The sequence below is a fragment of the Triplophysa dalaica genome, chromosome 6 (assembly GCF_015846415.1).
Source record: "Triplophysa dalaica isolate WHDGS20190420 chromosome 6, ASM1584641v1, whole genome shotgun sequence".
Classification (NCBI taxonomy): domain Eukaryota; kingdom Metazoa; phylum Chordata; class Actinopteri; order Cypriniformes; family Nemacheilidae; genus Triplophysa; species Triplophysa dalaica.
Genome location: NC_079547.1, coordinates 11,111,821 through 11,129,961, shown reverse-complemented (window position 1 = coordinate 11,129,961; position 18,141 = coordinate 11,111,821). Strand labels below are relative to the sequence as shown.

General features: G+C 46.3%; 1 protein-coding gene across 1 annotated transcript in view; it reads left to right on the top strand.

Moving 5' to 3' along the window:
* Window positions 1–18,141, top strand: part of kif1aa (kinesin family member 1Aa) — a 211,055-nt gene that overhangs the window by 142,162 nt on the left and 50,752 nt on the right. Inside the window, exons 27-31 of the mRNA XM_056751227.1 lie at window positions 251–407; window positions 549–711; window positions 890–980; window positions 17,669–17,787; window positions 17,872–17,927. Coding sequence (XP_056607205.1) covers window positions 251–407; window positions 549–711; window positions 890–980; window positions 17,669–17,787; window positions 17,872–17,927 — 586 coding nt within the window. The remainder of the gene's footprint in view (window positions 1–250; window positions 408–548; window positions 712–889; window positions 981–17,668; window positions 17,788–17,871; window positions 17,928–18,141) is intronic.

Genomic DNA, 18,141 nt, shown 5'->3' with positions numbered 1-18,141 from the left:
ACCATCCTGCGAACATGCTTATGATGGTTAAGTGTACCTACATGTAGCATGAATGTCCAGGCCAATTAATGCCCGTTAGCAGTGTAATGGCTGGTTGACTAGTATGGTTAGTTTGCTAAAGCAAAGTTGACTAAGAGGATGAATAATGGTTATTGTAACCAAGTTAAAACAAACCAGTGCATCAGCATACATAACACAACAAATGCAAAAGTTACACTTGATGTTTTCTTTTGAGCAGTACCAATCAGAGTCTTGCCCTGCTGGTCTGTCCCTTGCTGGTCTGTCCCTTGCTGGTGTCTCTCAGGAAGAGCTGCAAATCGTGGAAGGGGAGGGCCAGAATCCAGAAATATGTCTTTCATCAGATGAAGTCAACAATAACACCTGTAAGGCAACTACTTATCGTATTTGTGATGTTTAATATACTGTAAATTATGTAGGAATTTTACACTTAATTTAAAACACTTATCTCTGGAGCTGTCCGATGGGAGTTTATTTTATTTATTATACATATTTTTTTTTCACTTGACTTAAATTCTGTGTTTCTCTAGCTAACTCAGATGAGGAGGAGACCTCTGTCATAACAGGTCTTGATGGCATCCTGGATGGAGCTCTGGATCATTTGAGAATTGGGGAAGTCTTCACATTCAGAGTTACTGTGCTTCAGGCATCAAGCATATCTTCAGAGTATGCAGACATATTCTGCCAGTTCAAGTAAGGCCTTTTTGTAAACAAGAATATTGTTTCCTAATAAAGTTAAAAAAAAACATATTTTTGGGCAGAAAAACCATATTTTTGGGCAGAAACATTTGCCAGTTTAAAGACAGTATCATTTTTCGAACATGTGATCTGTGTCTAATAAACATTCATCATTACTGCTCCCGGTTTGCAGTTTTATTCACAGGCACGATGAAGCATTTTCCACAGAGCCTTTGAAGAACACTGGACGAGGTCCACCACTTGGCTTCTATCATGTGCAGAATGTAAGCACTAAACTCTACACTTTTGCATCGCATTATACAATAATGACAAAAGCAATAATGATCGGACTAAAGCAGTAACTAGACGGCAGTAATATTTTTGAGCAGTGACTTCAGTTCAGTAATCTTTTACAATTGGATGTTGTTCGTGTAGCTATGTTGCGATTGGTAAATGTTCCTGTAGCTGTTACAAGATAACCAAACAAGATTACAAAATTACAATGTAACCATATTCCAAAGGTAAGAGACAGTCACAGGCATAAACTTCCACAGGAACATGTACCAGGTAGGTATTACAGGTAGGGATAACAACTGCACTGTAAAATGTTACTGCTGAGTTTACAAAAAATATTAAGTACACTTAACTTATTTTGATCCAGTTTGTTCACTTTGCGTGATTAACAAGTAATGGTAACTTTTTGCCAAAGAACATTGTAAAACTCAATAGACCATTTTAGCTCTACTTAATATTTTAAGTATTTGTAAATGTTCAGGCTGCTCACGAGCAGCACAGTAGGTGGCGGTATGCACTTTTACAGTTGGTTTCCAACTCGCCAAAAAATCCACAGAAGAAGAAGAAAGCTACACAGTTCTGAATTCTGGCACGATGAAAGCAGGATCAGGTTTGTCTGTTTCTATCATATTGTATTGTTTGCATGCCTAATATTCATTGTTCAACCATATAACAATAATATTAGATTAGAATAACACTGCAACACTATGAGCTGATGTGGCAAGAGAGGCATTTAGGATTAAGCATCAAATCCTACTGCATTACTGAAACCATAGACTACGCCACCCAGGTTGAATACAAATAACCCAACTCAACTCAACTTTATTTATATAGGGCTTTTTACAATTTCATTGTTTCAAAGCAGCTGTACATGAGACACATTGAATACAAGAAAAACAACTAAAGGCATATACCTGTAAAAACAAGAAAAAGGTGAAAACAACAAAAGACATGCATACAAATGCTCCACACACACAATATGCATACATACTTACACACATTCACATTATACGCACATACGCAAAAACATTCACACACACGCACAGTGAAAGCACGCATAGGAGAGAGAACCACAGGTCAAATATTAAACGTACTATAAATTCTTATATGCAATATTAATTATCTCTAACTTCTAAATTGTAAAGCAGCCCCCCCGGCCAGGCAAATAGTGCAAAACAATATGCAAGCGCTGGCGAGGAACCCAAAACTCCAATCGAGAAAAAAAAACTCAGGAGAACCCAGGCCCAACTAGGGGATTCCAGTTCCCCTCTGGCAAAAGCTGCTGCCTCTGCACAAGCTCAACAGTGCTTTCACAACAAGACTAAATAAAAAATAAATAAACTTACGAATAAGTTAAATTGTAGATTTAAGATTATCATTAACAATCTAATAGCATTTGAAGTGTTGTAGAAAAATCGTGTCAAGTTGCCGCGTCCTTTATCCAGCTCTATCATCTCAGCTCTTGTCAGGTCATCGCTTCCCATTCTCAGCTCTTCCATCAGGTCTGGGCATGAACTGCATCCTGCGGTAACCTTGGAACAAAAAGACAAGACTGGCTGAGAGTAGAGTACTGTTCTGCACTCTTTGATGCAACAAGTACATCATTTTGTTGTTGGATGTGTTCCTGGTTCCGGTTGATCTAAATAACGCAGCCTAAATCCTTTGAGGATTAAAATTATGTTAGTGTAGTGTATGCAAGATTAAAAAGATGTGTCTTTAGTCTAGATTTAAACTGACAGAGTGTCTCTGCCTCCAGGACAGTGCAGGGAAGAAAATTCCAAAGTATAGGCGCTAGATAAGAAAAGGATCTACCACCTTCACTTGATTTTGAAATTCTAGGTATTACTAACTGACAGGATGCCTGAGAGCGTAATGCACGTGGAGGATTGTAATACAATAGAAGTTCATTTAAATACTGCGGCGCTAGACCATGTAGGGCTTTACAGGTAATAAGCAAGATCTTAAAGTAATGCGATACTTTATAGGTAACCAGTTCAAGGTTGACAGAACCGGGGTTATATGCTCATACTTTTTTGTACGTGTAAGAACTCGAGCTGCCACGTTTTGAACCAGTTGCAGTTTTTGTAATAGGCCTGCAGGGCAACCACCTAAAAGTGCATTACAATTATCTTGTCTTGAATGCATGAATTAATTTCTCTGCATCTGACAGTGACAGCATATGACGTAGTTTAGATATATTCTTAAGATAAAAAAATGCAATTTTACAGGTGTTGGCGACATGGCTCTCAAATGACAGATTACTATCGAATACAATGGCAAGATTCTTAGCTGACGACGAGGATTTTATGGAGCATCCGTCAATAGTTGAGCAGTATTCTTGGTTGTTACGTATGGCGGTTTTTGGTCCAGTAAGTAACACTTCTGTTTTGTTCAGTAGTAAAAAATTGTTACTCATCCAATAAGACTTAGACCATTTCAATGCTATTCCATTAATGCCAACGTACTTTTCGAGTCTGTGTAGGAGTATGCTGTGGTCAATGGTGTCAAATGCAGCACTAAGGTCTAGCAGCACCAATAACGAAATACAATCTCGGTCAGACACAAAAAACAGATCATTTGTTACTCTGATCAAAGCAGTCTGTGTACTGTGACATGCTCTAAATCCAGACTAGAATTCTTCATTAATGTCATTCCTTTGGAGAAAGGAGCATAATTGAGTTGAAACTACTTTTTCCAGATCTTTAGATATGAAAGGTAGATTCGATATAGGCCTGTAATTGCCTAGTTCTCTAGGGTCGAGTTGTTGTTTTTTGACAAGGGGCATTATAACAGCCACCTTATAGGCTTTAGGCACATGTCCTAATGTCAGAGACAAATTAATAATACTAAAAAGAGGATCTATAATTTCTGGGAGCATCTCTTTCAGTAATTTTGTAGGTATAGGGTCTAGCATGCATGTTGTTGATAAAGATGATCTAATGATTATAGACAGTTCATCGTGATCTACGGTAGAAAATAATTGCAATTTGCCCTTAGGGGCGCTGTAGTTAGTTTGTTCAGGGTTAGGTTTCACCACCGGTTGCATTGTTATATTTTTTACTCTAAAATCTTGGATTTTACTTGTGAAGTAGTTCATAAATTCATCACCGTTATGCTGACATCCAGAATCTGAATTCGCTGACTACATATTTTAGGTTAAATTAGCCACTGTGTTAAATAAAAACCGAGGGTCGTGCTGGTTTTCTTCTATAAGTGATGAAAAGTAGGCGGATCTAGACGTTTTTATGGCTTTGAGTATTGTATTTGCCTGTATTTTCGAGTAGTATCCTTTCCATGCTGTACGAAATACCTCTAACTTAGATTTCTTAAAGTTGCACTCCATTTTCAGGTCAGGGTTTCCCTGCAGGGGAAAAAGTATATCTGTTTCCCTGCTTTCATGTAAAACCCTTGCCGCTGACAGAGAATGCTAAGCTTAACATATGACATGAGGTGCAAGTAACAATAATAGGAATAGAAGCCATAACTCACCAGGTTTGAAGAGTAATTCTGACTTACCAAATAAGTCGTCAGTCACACACGTGCGCAGCAACATAACCAGAGTGATTATATGCAGTACATCCTCACACTGAAATGGCGACAGCCACTCTACACCGCAAAAGGGGAGCTCCAAACAGACACCAACCTTACAGAAAAATGGCATAATTTGACCCAATATTTGAAACTAAAATTAGAAACCAGACGACACACCTTCAGCACCAGGCAGCAAAACAGCAAAAACAGAAGCCAGCTACACTAATGAAGCAACATCACATATCCCTAGCAACCACAATATATACACCCAATTGGTGACGTGTGTTAATAATGGGCGTGGAACGTACTCGGTTACTAACGTAACCTCGGTTCCCTGAGATATGGGAACGAGTACTGCGTAGCAGGACGCTATGGGGGAAAACTCCTTTTCTCCGATGACTGAAGCTTTATAATAACGCAGCGAAAATGCTGCACGGCCATTGGTGCGTGTAAAGTAAAACTTTACGCCAATGGCAGCAAAGCTGCACGAGCCTATGGCGATGGCGCCCGCCAAAAGGGGCGGGGCTTATGGCTATATAAGCAGACACATCGCCGTAGGAACCTCAGGTTATTTCGACTGAAGCGACGACCATATGCAGCTTGTGAGCACGGCCAGGAACGCAGTACTCGTTCCCGTCTCTCAGGGAACCGAGGTTACGTTAGTAACCGAGTACGTTCCCTATCGATACTTCACTCGTACTGCGTAGCAGGACGCTATGGGGAACCAGCATAATCCCGCCGTGCCACAAGTAGAACGAAAAACATCATATAATACCGGAGCCGTAGCTCGAGTATTTGTATAATGCAGGGAAGCCCTGTAGAAGACGGAAAAGCCAGGCTAATAGGTGGCTTAATCCAGTTAATCGTCCTAAGAATGTGCCAGATGCCAGTGTGGTTGAGAGCAACCACGGTCCAGCAGTCTAGTCTTAAGCAGAAAGGACCCGGGCCTGTGAGGCCGGAATGTCCAGACTGTAAAATCTGGTAAATGTGGAAGGCGAGGCCCAGCAAGCCGCCGCACAAATATCCGCTATGGAGACTCCGCTAGACCATGCCCATGAAGAGGCAACGCCTCTAGTAGAATGGGCCCTTACTCCCGTGGGGCATTGAAGGCCCAAGGAAGAATATGCCAGCGCGATAGCCTCAACTAGCCATTTAGATAGTCTCTGCTTGGTGACCGGGGACCCTTTGGTGCGGTCACCGAAGCAGACAAAAAGCTGTTCCGACTTCCTGAAGGCGGCGGAACGCTCAATGTAAATTTTTAACGCTCTGACTGGGCAGAGCAGATAAAGCTCCGGGTCCTGCTCGGAGGGGGGGAGCGCAGATAATGTCACCACCTGTGCTCTAAACGGAGTAGAAAGCACCTTAGGTACATAACCGTTTCTTGGTTTGAGGACTACCCTAGAGTCATCAGGCCCAAATTCAAGACAGGAGGCTCACAGAGAGCGCTTGTAGATCACCCACACGTTTTACCGATGCTAACGCTAGAAGCAGTGCAGTTTTTAGTGTTAGGGGGCGGAGGTCTACGGACTGTAGAGGCTCGAAGGAAGAACCCTTCAGAGCTCTCAAAACAGTAGGTAGGTCCCATATAGGAACGGTGAGGGGGCGAGGGGGACGTAGCCGCCTGGAACCCCTCAAGAAACGAATAATCAAGTCGTTCTTTCCCACTCCTTGGCCCGCTATAGGGGCATGGGAAGCTGCGATTGCTGCCACATATACCTTGAGTGTTGAAGGGGAGCGGCCCTTATCCAACAGCTCTTGCAGGAATGACAGAATTATTGATATATCACAGGATTCTGGGTCTGTGCCGCGAGTTACACACCAGGCGGAGAAGACAGACCACTTAAGGGTATAGAGTCGTCTCGTAGACGGCGCTCTAGCCTGTGATATTGTGTTCATGACACTCTCGGGGAGAATCGTAGGCCCCCGTCGAGTGGCCAAAGGTGCAGCGCCCAGAGCTCTGGCTGGGGGTGCCAAATGGTGTTGTCTGCGGTATAAGAGCGATCGGGGGGAAGGCGTAGAGGAGCCGGTTGGGCCAGTTGTGGGCCAAGACGTCCTTGTCCTTTGAAAAATAGGTTGGGCAATGAGAGTTGTCTTTTGAGGCAAAAAGGTCGACTTCTGCCCTGCCGAAGACCTCCCAGATTTTCTGTACCGACCTGGGGTGGAGCGTCCATTCCTCTGAAGGGACATTGCTCCGGGATAGCCGGGATATCCGGGATATCTGCTCCCTGGTTCGGTCTGCCCGGTACGTGAGTTGCTCTCAGTGAGCGCAGATTGCACTGCGCCCATTCCAAGAGGCGAAGTACCAGGGAGAAAAGGCGTTTTGAGGAGAGGCCTCCTTGGTGATTTATGTAGGAGACCACTGTCATGCTGTCTGATCGGATTAAGACATGGCGGTCCCGTAAGACCGGCAGGAAGTAGCGAAGGAACAGCCATACTGCCTGCATTTCCAGGTAGTTGATGTGCAGCCCCTTCTCCTGAATTTACCAGTGGCCGAAGGCCGGTGCACCGTCGCACAGCGATCCCCAACCCGTGTTGGAGGCGTCTGTCGTGATCACCTTTCTTCTGCATGATGTGCCCAGGGGCACACCCTGCTCCAACCAAGGAAGATCCTTCCATGGGGCTAGAGCAGTTATGCAGATTTGGTCCACCCGGACGCGTAGGCGTCCATGACGCCAAGCGTGTGGCGGAACTCTTTGTTTCAGCCAGTACTGCAGTGGACGCATCCGAAGAACGCCTAACTGCAGCACTTGAGAAGCAGAGGCCATGAGACCCAGCATCCTCTGAAACGACTTGAGGGGCCGAGACGCTCCCAGTGTGAAAGAAGCCGCGAGCCGCCGTATAGCCAGGGCGCGGTCTGGCGCGATCCTGGCCGTCACACGACTCGAGTCGAAAACCGCCCCCAGGAACGAAATAAGTTGGCTGGGGGACAGAGAGCTCTTGGCAAAGTTGATTCTTAGCCCCAGGCATTCTAGATGGCTGAGAAGAAGGGATCTGTGGGACCTTAGCTCTTCCTCTGACTGTGCTAGAACAAGCCAGTCGTCGAGGTAGTTCAGAATGCGGATTCCCGTCTGCCTGAGAGGGTATAGAGCCGCGTCCATGCACTTCGTGAAAGTGCGAGGAGCTAGAGACAGTCCAAACGGAAGGACCCTGTATTGATATGCAACCCCCTCGTAAGCGAATCTCAAGAATCGTCTGTGGTGGGGAGCTATCTGGATGTGGAAGTATGCATCTTTCAGATCCAGGGAGAATAACCAGTCCCCTGGGCATATTTGCGAGAGGATCTGTTTCTGTTTCCTGGGTTGGGATGACCCCGCGGAACCGCGGGGGTCTGCGAGCGAATTGGAGTGAATATCCTCGAGATATTATCCCCATCACCCACGCCGATACCCCGGGTATGGCCTGCCAGGCCTCGGCCCGTATGGCAAGGAGTTGAATGCATTGGGGAGGCAAGCCGCCTTTTGGGGGCTTGACTTCCGCTGAGAGTGGAAGAGGAAGGTTGCTCTTTTTTTGAAAATGTTTGTGTTTTATTAAAGTGTCCGCTATAACAGCGGTAGGTTGTGCGGGCATTAAAACAGGCCCGGTTACCCTGAACAAACATACATTTATGCCGGCACCCGGAACAGAACGGGGTGCTTGGGCACACAATAGAGCTTTCTTGGGAGGAGGTCCAGCCGGACACGATCTCCTCCTCCTCCTCTTCCTTGCTTCGGTCTCAGGAGGATGCCTGAGGCGCCGGGTCCAGCGTGATCTTGGGCCGGGGTCCCTGGCGCTGAGGGAAGCGTCTCCCTGAGCGAGAGCGTTGACGCGTCTCGGCATCTGATGCCTTCTGAGCAGCGGGGGGCGTGATCCTGGCCGGCTGCTGAGTCGGCTGTGGCTTGGGGTGGGCAGACACTGGTCTGGATCCGGGTCTCTTGGGCAGGAAGTGCTTCATGGCCTGCGAGGACTTCTGCGCTGCCGTGAAGCGTTCCGCAAAAGGAAGGGGACCTTGTCTGCCTCCTTGATCTCCGTGAGCGTCAGCCACAGATGGCGTTCGAGAACCACGAGACTGGCCATCGATCTGCCTATTGCCTGGGCTGTGGCCTTGGTGGCGCGTAGAGCCAGATCCGTCGCACTCCTCAGCTCCTTGAAGGGCGCACTGTCAGTGCCGGACTCGTCCATTCCTTGGAGAAGTTTGGCCTGGTATACCTGCAGTACTGCCATGGAGTGCAGAGCGGAAGCCGCTTGGCCGGCGGACGAGAATGCGCGTCCAGCGAGGGCCGATGTGGTCTTACATGGCTTTGAGGGGTGAGACGCTTTTGCCTTCCACCCGATAGCTGAGGGCGGACACAGATGTGCGGCCACAGACTCTTCGAGGGGAGGCAGCTTCTCATAGCCTTTTTCCTCTGCGCCATCAATGGAGGTGAGGGCGGAGGAAGAAGGTTGTAGACGGGCCGAATAGGGGGCGCGCCATGACCTGGTGAGTTCGTCGTGAACTTCCGGGAAGAATGGTGAATTTCGCTGCTGAGGGGCCGTGCGACGCCCCGGCAGAAACCATTCATCCAGACGGCTGCGAGTGGGTTCCTCCGGAGATGACCACTCTAAGCCCAGCTCTTCCACGGCCTTAGCGAGAACCCGAAAAAGCTTGGTATTCGTGCTAGGCGCGTGTCTGCTGTGCTCTACAGACGGAGAGGGGGCGGGGTCAAAAACTGAGCCCGATAGCTCCTCCCCGTCTGAAGCCGCTAACGACATGCTGTCGTCTTCCTCGAGTTCGCTTCCACCAAACGAGACTACGTCACCGGCGGATGCCGGCGGGCGCAGTCCCGCCCGAGAGAAACGAACCGGAGATGTTTCTCTCTGTGGAGAAGGCGAGGCACGCCGAGGGGACGTGAGCTCGCCTTTCCCCGAGCGCTTAGTTCCTCTTCCCCGCCGCTCCGTCCCGGCAGGGTGAAGCGGGAGGGAAGGAGGGGCGGAATCGCTCTCTGAAAAGAAAGCTATCCGCGAGCGCAGAGAGGAGAGACTCATGCTCTCACAATGAGGGCATTCTGTCTCTCCGAGTGCGTCCTGAGCGTGGGAAACCCCCAAGCACGAGACGCACTCGCCGTGCCCATCAGCGGCGTGGAGGCGGACCCCGCATGAGTGACAGGGATGGCGCGGCATTTGAAACAACGCCGCAGGAAATTTGCTCGGAAAATGAGTCTTTTAACTCTTTGCCGGATAGCGGCGCGGAAAAGGATACGACGCTGCAGGAATCAGCGGAATCGCTGAGCAGAGAGGTCCAGTCCGCTGCAAGGCTTTCTCGACGGCGAAGCTGTCAGTCCGGGTAGCGAAGAGAAGTCGTCGCTGAAGGAGAAGAAATCTGAGGTTCCTACGGCGATGTGTCTGCTTATATAGCCATAAGCCCCGCCCCTTTTGGCGGGCGCCATCGCCAAAGGCCCGTGCAGCTTCGCTGCCATTGGCGTAAAGTTTTACTTTACACGCACCAATGGCCGTGCAGCATTTTCGCTGCGTTATTATAAAGCTTCAGTCATCGGAGAAAAGGAGTTTTCCCCCATAGCGTCCTGCTACGCAGTACGAGTGAAGTATCGATAGGGAACCCGGACACTGAAATACATTTCAACACATTAGTATTGTAATAAAATTGCTTCACTATGTTAGATCACGATTAGGAAGCTAAAAGGCTAATCGTTTATCTTGGCAGATAAATATGTTATAAATAAAGGAACACAAATTAGTATTATTGTGTCTACAATATAGACTACCAAGGGGAAAACAACTCCTCTCTAATAGATTAGAGCCGCGGTGTTTAGGGAACAAAATATAGTAAAATAAATATGTATTTATTTTAAATGTATTGTTTGCAAATTGGTGTTTAATATTAACCCAAAAACAATGGGTTGTGTATGTTAAAATATGTTTTTCCTATTTGCAGAAGTTGGTTTCTGAAAGAAGTTGAAATCCAGTGGATGTGTACATCTTTTTTTGTAATTGACAAAGACATCTAATTCATCAAAGGTGGATTCTAAACTATAATCCAATATCAAAAGTTAACATTATTAATTTATGTACTCTTTCGAATATAATAAGAAACATTTCATTGTTGAGTTATCGTTTATGTAAATGTAGGCCCTTCTTTGCCCCTTCTTTGTGTGGCTCTGTGATTCATTATACTATTTACTATAATCTCTGATTTGTATAGTATTTACATTTAAAATATTTTTTAATCGTTGTTACTATGTATTTATATGATCAAAAGGAGATGCTTCTGATTTTTAAATGACACATTCAATTGTCTGTATTGAAATATTGTTTTTCTCTTTTATAGGACTGTGATCGTGATGAGCCCCACTTTAATATTGGATTCTTACAGTAATACATGAGGACAGTTGTGCTTCTTCATGAACATGTATTTGGAGGCCATCAATACAATTTTAGAAGGAGGCATACTGAAGGATGACCTTGAAAACCTTCCAGATATGATAATATACAGAAAAATGTGTCATATTATGTTACAAATATATGTCCGTTACAAATGTTTTGTACAGTTATTAGATGTTAACATAAATATATGTTTTGAATCTGTTTACTTGTTACTTTTTGTTTTAAATAATTTTTGTTAGTTAAGTTTACTAGTTAAGTGAACCTAATAAGAAGTTAAGCTAAGTAATAATTTTGAGTCACCAGTACTTTTTTTGAAGTTAAGTGAACCTAATAAGAAGTTAAGCTAAGTTATGATTTTGAGTCACCAGTACTTTATTGAACTTAATGAATAAATTTAGTGTAAGAATATTGCTGTAACAACTCAACCACTGTCTGCCAAAAATACATCGCACTCATAGGTGGCTAATGTACGCACCATTGTTAAGCCATTGTTAAGCTTCTGAAGAACTGTGCCTCTCATACATTTTACTGTTAGGCTTGAAAAGCTCATTGCCAAGGGAAATAACGGACAATTTCAGGGTTTATTCATATGCCAAGTATGAGGGCCCCGTCAGACAAGTTACGGATCTACACCAAAAATGGATGGAAGAAGACCTCAGATAATTTGGCCTCAATCCTGCAACAAAGAATGGGCAAACATTGACTCCGATCTCGTCCAGCTTTTAGCAGGCCAAAAAGGAGACCTAAGTCCAGGAGACAAAAAGAAATTGACAGACTAGTCAGAGAAAGGAGGAGCCTGAGGAAACATTGGAATAAGGCCACAGATTAGGAAAGACAGGGCCCTAAGGCACTACAAGGCGACATTAAAAGGCTCCTGGCGTCATTGCGAAGAGAAGAGAGCTTGAAAAAGCAACATAAAAAGAAGGAGTGAACCAGGACCGCTTTCTACAAAGATTCTTACAAATTCGTTAGTAGCATCTTCAGTGAAGATAAATTTGGGACCCATAAAGTGGGTACGGAAAGTATTCAGACCCACTTAAATTTTTCACTCTTTGTTATATTGCAACCATTTGCTAAAATCATTTAAGTTCATTTATTTCCTCAATGTACACACAGCACCCCATATTGACATAAAAAAAACAGAATTGTTGACATTTTTGCAGATTTATCAAAAAAGAAAAACTGAAATATCACATGGTCCTAAGTATTCAGACCCTTCGCTCTGTATTTAGTAGAAGCACCCTTTTGATTTAATACAGCCATGAGTCTTTTTGGGAAAGATGCAACAAGTTTTTCACACCTGGATTTGGGGATCCTCTGCCATTCCTCCTTGCAGTTCTGTCTGGTTGGATGGTAAACATTGGAGGACAGCCATTTTAAGGTCTCTCCAGAGATGCTCAATTGGGTTTAAGTCAGGGCTCTGGCTGGGCCATTCAAGAACAGTCACAGAGTTGTTGTGAAGCCACTACTTCGTTATTTTAGCTGTGTGCTTAGGGTCATTGTCTTGTTTGAAGGTAAACCTTCGGCCCAGTCTGAGGTCCGGAGCTTTCTGGAGAAGGTTTTCGTCCAGGATATCCCTGTACTTGGCCGCATTCATCTTTCCCTGGATTACAACCAGTCGTCGTGTCCCTGCAGCTGAAAAAAAACAGCATGATGCTGCCACCACCATGCTTCACTGTTGGGATTGTATTGGACAGGTGATGAGCAGTGCCTGGTTTTCTCCACACATACTGCTTAGAATTAAGGCCAAAAAGTTCTATCTTGGTCTCATCAGACCAGAGAATCTTGTTTGTCATCATCTTGGAGTCCTTCAGGTGTTTTTTAGCAAACTCCATGCCGGATTTCATGTGTCTTGTCCTGAGGAAAGGCTTCCGTCGGGCCACTCTGCCATAAAACCCCGACGGGCGGAGGGCTGCAGTGATGGTGACTTTCTACAACTTTCTCCCATCTCCTGAATGCATCTCTGGAGCTCAGCCACAGAGATCTTTGGGTTCTTCTTTACCTCTCTCACAAAGGCTCTTCTCCTCCGATAGCTCAGTTTGGCCGGTTGGCCAGCACTAGGAAGGGTTCTGGTCGTCCCAAACGTCTTATATAGACAGGTGTATGACTTTCCTAATCAAGTCCAATCAGTATAATCGAACAAAGCTGTACTCAAATTAAGGTGTAGAACCATCTCAAGGATGATCAGAAGAAATGAACTGCACATGAGTTAAATATATGTGTGTCAAAGCAAAGGGTCTGAATTCTTAGGACCATGTGATATTTCAGTTTTTCTTTTTTACTAAATCTGCCAAAATGTCAAAAATTCTTTGTTTTTCTGTCAATATGGGGTGCTGTGTGTACATTAATGAGGAAAGAAATGAACTTAAATGATTTAGCAAATGACTGCAATATAACAAAGAGTGAAAAATTTAAGGGGGTCTGAATACTTTCCGTACCCACTATATAACAGATATTGACGAAAACTTACAAAAAATGTATTACGACAAATAGAGGCATGAGGCAATCTTCATTCCAGAGGACATGCCACCGATTCAGCTACCAGAAAACCAGATGGACACAAGGCCCACTAAATGAAGCAAAGTTGAGTGTTTAGTAAAACGGGCAAGATCAGCTCCAGCTCCTAGACCCTCCTATACCATACAGGCACCAGAAGACAGCCCCTTGGGTGTTGAGGTAGCTTTGGAGATCAATGGCTGTGGCATGGAAAAAGCAGGTGTAACCAAAGGTCCGGAGAAGGACAGGGAGGCATACTTATCCCCAAGGAGAAAAACTTCTCAACTATGGATCAGGTTCAGGTCGCCTGGGATTTATGTGGCTCTCAGGGAGCGGATCACCTGGTGACTCCACAGGAGGAGTAGTGTTATCTGCCGTGAGCGTATCTGTCCGACCGGACCAGCACGTGCTTGTCATGTACGAGAGGTTGTAGTCTCTTTAGTACAAGTAGCACAGCCAACAACTCTAGGCAATTGATTTGTCAGCGCATGCGGGGGCCAATCGGTCTAGGTGCCGGAACACAAGGTCCCTGTGTGTACACAGCAGATCTTGAGAGTGTGCCAAGATAAGCCAGTCATTGAGATAGTTTAGTACTCTCACGCCTCTGTCCCTGAGTGGAGTGAGAGTGGCGTCAACGATCTTCGTAAAGACTTGTGGGGACAGGGACAGACCGAAAGGGAGGACTCTGTACTGATATTCCTGACCCTCGAAAGCGAACCCTAGGAATGGGCGATGGACGAGGCAGAATCGAGACATGGAAGTAAGCGTCTTTTAGGTCGATTGCCATGAACCAATCCTGACATCTGATAGATGCCAGGATGCGCTTCTGCTTGAGCATCCTGAAAGGCAGCTTGTGTAAGTGCCTGTGCAGGGTACCCAGATATAGGATAAGGCGCATCCCCCCTCCTTTTTGGGGACGATGAAGTACAGGCTGTAAAACCTTTTGTACATCTTGACTATAGGGACAGGCTCGATAGCTCCTTTCTCCAGCAGGGTGGCGACCTCGACCCGTAGTACGGGAGCATCCCTACCTCTGACCAAGGTTGAGAGGATGCCCCGAAAAGAAGCGGGTAAAAAACGGTGGCAGCAGCTGCCATTCACTCACCCTTTGGGCTGAGGAACATGAGAGACATCTCCCGGTCACTGCAGCGGGTCAGCGGAGCTTTGTAGCATGAAGAACCAAGTCGAAACCGAGACGTTCCCCTTCAGTCGGTCGCTCAACGTTGTGTTGAGAGACAGACTGGGGAAATATCTTAACACGCCATGGCGCTGAGCCGCATCACAACATCAAGCGCAGCAACACTGACTAGACTAGCTAGTGGATCCTTGCAGTGGGATCAGTACTTAATAACCTACTGATCGGCTAGTACCAATGGCCCACGCAGACGGTGGCATCCGTCTCTATTAGCGTGACGCTAAGAAACACTGGGGAAACACTACTATTCTTGTTGAAGAGTGTGCTATGGAGAACACAACCTACCACAAGGGGAGGTTACACGTGGAGACACCAAAATGGTCTCATCGGTGGAAAAAACAACATGAGAAAAAATGCGTCAGCAGGTATAGGGGGGACAGAACCCAGGTGGGGGTCACAGGATCACCGACAGGGGAACCAAGAATGAGGGATTCAACATACGGGACCCTGTAAGGGGGTCACTATTATGGGGCAATAGTCAGAGTTTAAGGGTCCACCTGAGCAGGGGCGATTGTACCAGTACTGGAGTTGGTTCAAATAGATGGCTCCGCTCTGTCTGTTACCACAGTTGCCAATGTTTAGTGATGGTTGGAATGCCTATACTTCGCCCTAAGGGAGGCTAAAATAGCGCCCTAGACTCACCCAACCAAGTTGCCAACCTTACACGCCAGAAAGACACGGGATGACACTGGTTCCACGCGGAGGTTGTAAAACCTTGCGAAGGTATTGGGGGAAGCCCAACCCGCAGCACTACATATGTCTGCCAGAGAGTTGCCCTGAGCCCGTTCCCACGAGGAGGCCATACTCCCAGTGGAGTGGGCTCTCACTGCTAGCGGGCACGGCCAACCCTGGCACCGGTATGCCAAATTAATGGCATCCACAATCCAGTGAACCAATCTCTGTTTGGAGACAGCCCTCCCCTAAGGCTCTGGTGCCGTCTTAGTAGAGTTGCATTGCGCATACTGGACACAACACATTGGAGGTTGGGTCTTCCTCCCCAGAGGGGAGTGCCTGCAGGTTCACTACCTGGTCCCAAAAGGGAGGTGTCGGAACCATAGGAACGTCACATGGTCTGGGTCTCAGAATAACGTGAGAACTTGAGAGGTTACTCTCGAGTCTCTCCTGTAGAAATGCCAACACTGACCCGATGCGGCAACTCCATGGGTTCTTTCCTCGGGAAGAACACCAGGACGAAAAGAGACGCCAATTATAAGCAAGTTAACACCTAGTGGTGGGGGCTCTAGCCTGCAGGACGGTCTCTCTGACCGCCGGCGGCAAGCCACTCAAGGTCTCCTTGTCCCGTCCAGGGGCCAGACGTGGAGATTCTAGAGGTCTGGCTTTGGGTGCCACCCTTCCCCTGCGACAGAAGTTTCTTCTTCAGGGAATCGTACAGGGGGGAACTGTTGTCAGAATCATCAGGTCTGAGAACCAAATCTGGTTTGGTCCCTCGGTCAAGGAATACCAAAGCGGGCAATGGGTTGAGTCCGGGGAGGCAAACAGGGTCACCTGCGCCTGGCCGGACCGCTCCCATATGAGCCCGACAACGCCGGGATGGAGTCGCTATAGTCTGACTGGACCAGCATGTGTTTTTTACTGCGAGAGGAGAAGAAACCTCCTCAGTGCCCCGAGGACAGCCAACAACTCTAGGCAGTTGATGTGCCACCGCAGCCGGGGACCCGTCTGCTGCCCCGATACTGCGTGCCCATTGCACACCGCTCCCCACCCTTACAGGGAGCCGTCTGTTGTAACTACGACGCCCCTCAAAACCTGCCCGAGTGGAACCCCCAACCAATGGGTTTAGGGTGCGCAGACACTGTGGCGCGTAATGCGCCTGGTGCCATTCTGCCATACTCTCCAATGAGCACGACTCTGAAGCCAGTGCTGAAGCGGTCGCATGTGCATCAATCCGAGAAGGATAACCCCTGTTGAGGACGTCATATGCCCCAGGAGCCTCAGAAAATGTTTCAGCAGAACCACTGATGTCCATCTGAAATGTTTCAGACAGTTCAACACCAACTGTGCACACTCGCTGGTGTGACGCACTGACATGCGGCCAGAGTCTAGTTCAAAACCCAGATAAGAGGAGCTCTGAGCTGGGTCTGAGCTTGCTCTTTTCTCGGTTGACCCGAAGACCCAGACAGTCAAGGTGCCAGAGCACGAGGTCCCTGTGCGGACACAACCAAGATGAGCCAATCGTCGAGATAGTTGAGTATTCGCACACCTTGCTCCCTGAGGGGAGCTAAGCAAGCCTCTACGAGTTTGGTAAAAACCTGTGAAAACAGGACCAGACCGAAGGGAAGGACCTTGTACTGATATGCTCATCCCTCGAATGCGAACCGCAGGAAGGGCCGGTGTCGAGGCAGGTTGGAGACATGAAAGTTTGGATCCTACAGGTCAATTGCAACGAACCAATCTTGGTTACGAACTGATCCCAAGAAGCTCTTCCGCAGCCTGAAAGCTTGTGTAAGTGCTTGTTCAGGAGGGGGAAGTCCGCTACCGAGAGGGAGAAATCCGCTGCTTCGCATCGTAAATCCAGCAGTCTAGAAGATATCTCGAAGAGATGTACCGCTTGACATGTACGTCATGCAAGTTCAGAAAAACAAAGATGAGTTTGCCACCTCCCTGTAATACCCGTATGCACGGGGCGGGGACTGCCGTGCGTGTACCATTCGACAAAGCCCATTGGCATTTTAAATCCCTCTCGGAGATGATAGGTTCTCAAGCTCAAACACCAGTTTGACTCTCAACACAACGTCAAGAGACCGACTGAAGGGGAAAGGAATTTATAGTCGGTTTAATATTTGAAATGTGCTTTTCTCATCCTTATCTTAAATGTTTGCTTTAAATGTTTTGCTTATAGTCAATATGTTTTATCTACAGCTGCTGTGTAACAATGAAAATTGTAAAATGCACTATATAAATAAAGTTGACTTGACTGGGTTTGACTAGTGACGCCATGTCATGGGTTCCATCCCAGGGATTGCACGTACTCTGATACAAATGTATAGTATAATGCAATGTAAATCGCTTTGAATAAAATGTGGAAACATGGTTTATTAGGATAAGTGTAAAACATTTTTTCTTCTTCTGATTTTCCAGATTGCTGTAGAGGTGACCGAGTCCTTTATAGAGTACATTAAAACTCAGCCAATTGTGTTTGAAGTTTTTGGACACTACCAGAAGCAGCATTTCCCCCCACTCTGCCAGGATATTATTAGGTAGATCTTGGAAAATATTTATTGTTTCATACTCACATTGAAAAACCTTACATGTCTTCTGAAATAACAGAGTTATCTTTTCAGCCCATTGCGTCCACGCAGACAACAGTTCCTGAGAGTCAGGCCACTTTCCAAACCAGGTGAGTGCAAGGAGCATTTGAGTGATGAAAAATAAATTAAACATAAAATACTTTTTTTGTTTTCAAACAAAGCTTTTTAGCAAATAGTCCTGTATATTTTTTGTCAGTTTTTATCTTGCTTTTTGGGCTGTGTTTGCCCATGTCATAGTTTTTATGTTGTTGGTTCTGGGTGTAGCCGCAGATAATAACACTGCTTCTGATCGGGAGAAGAACC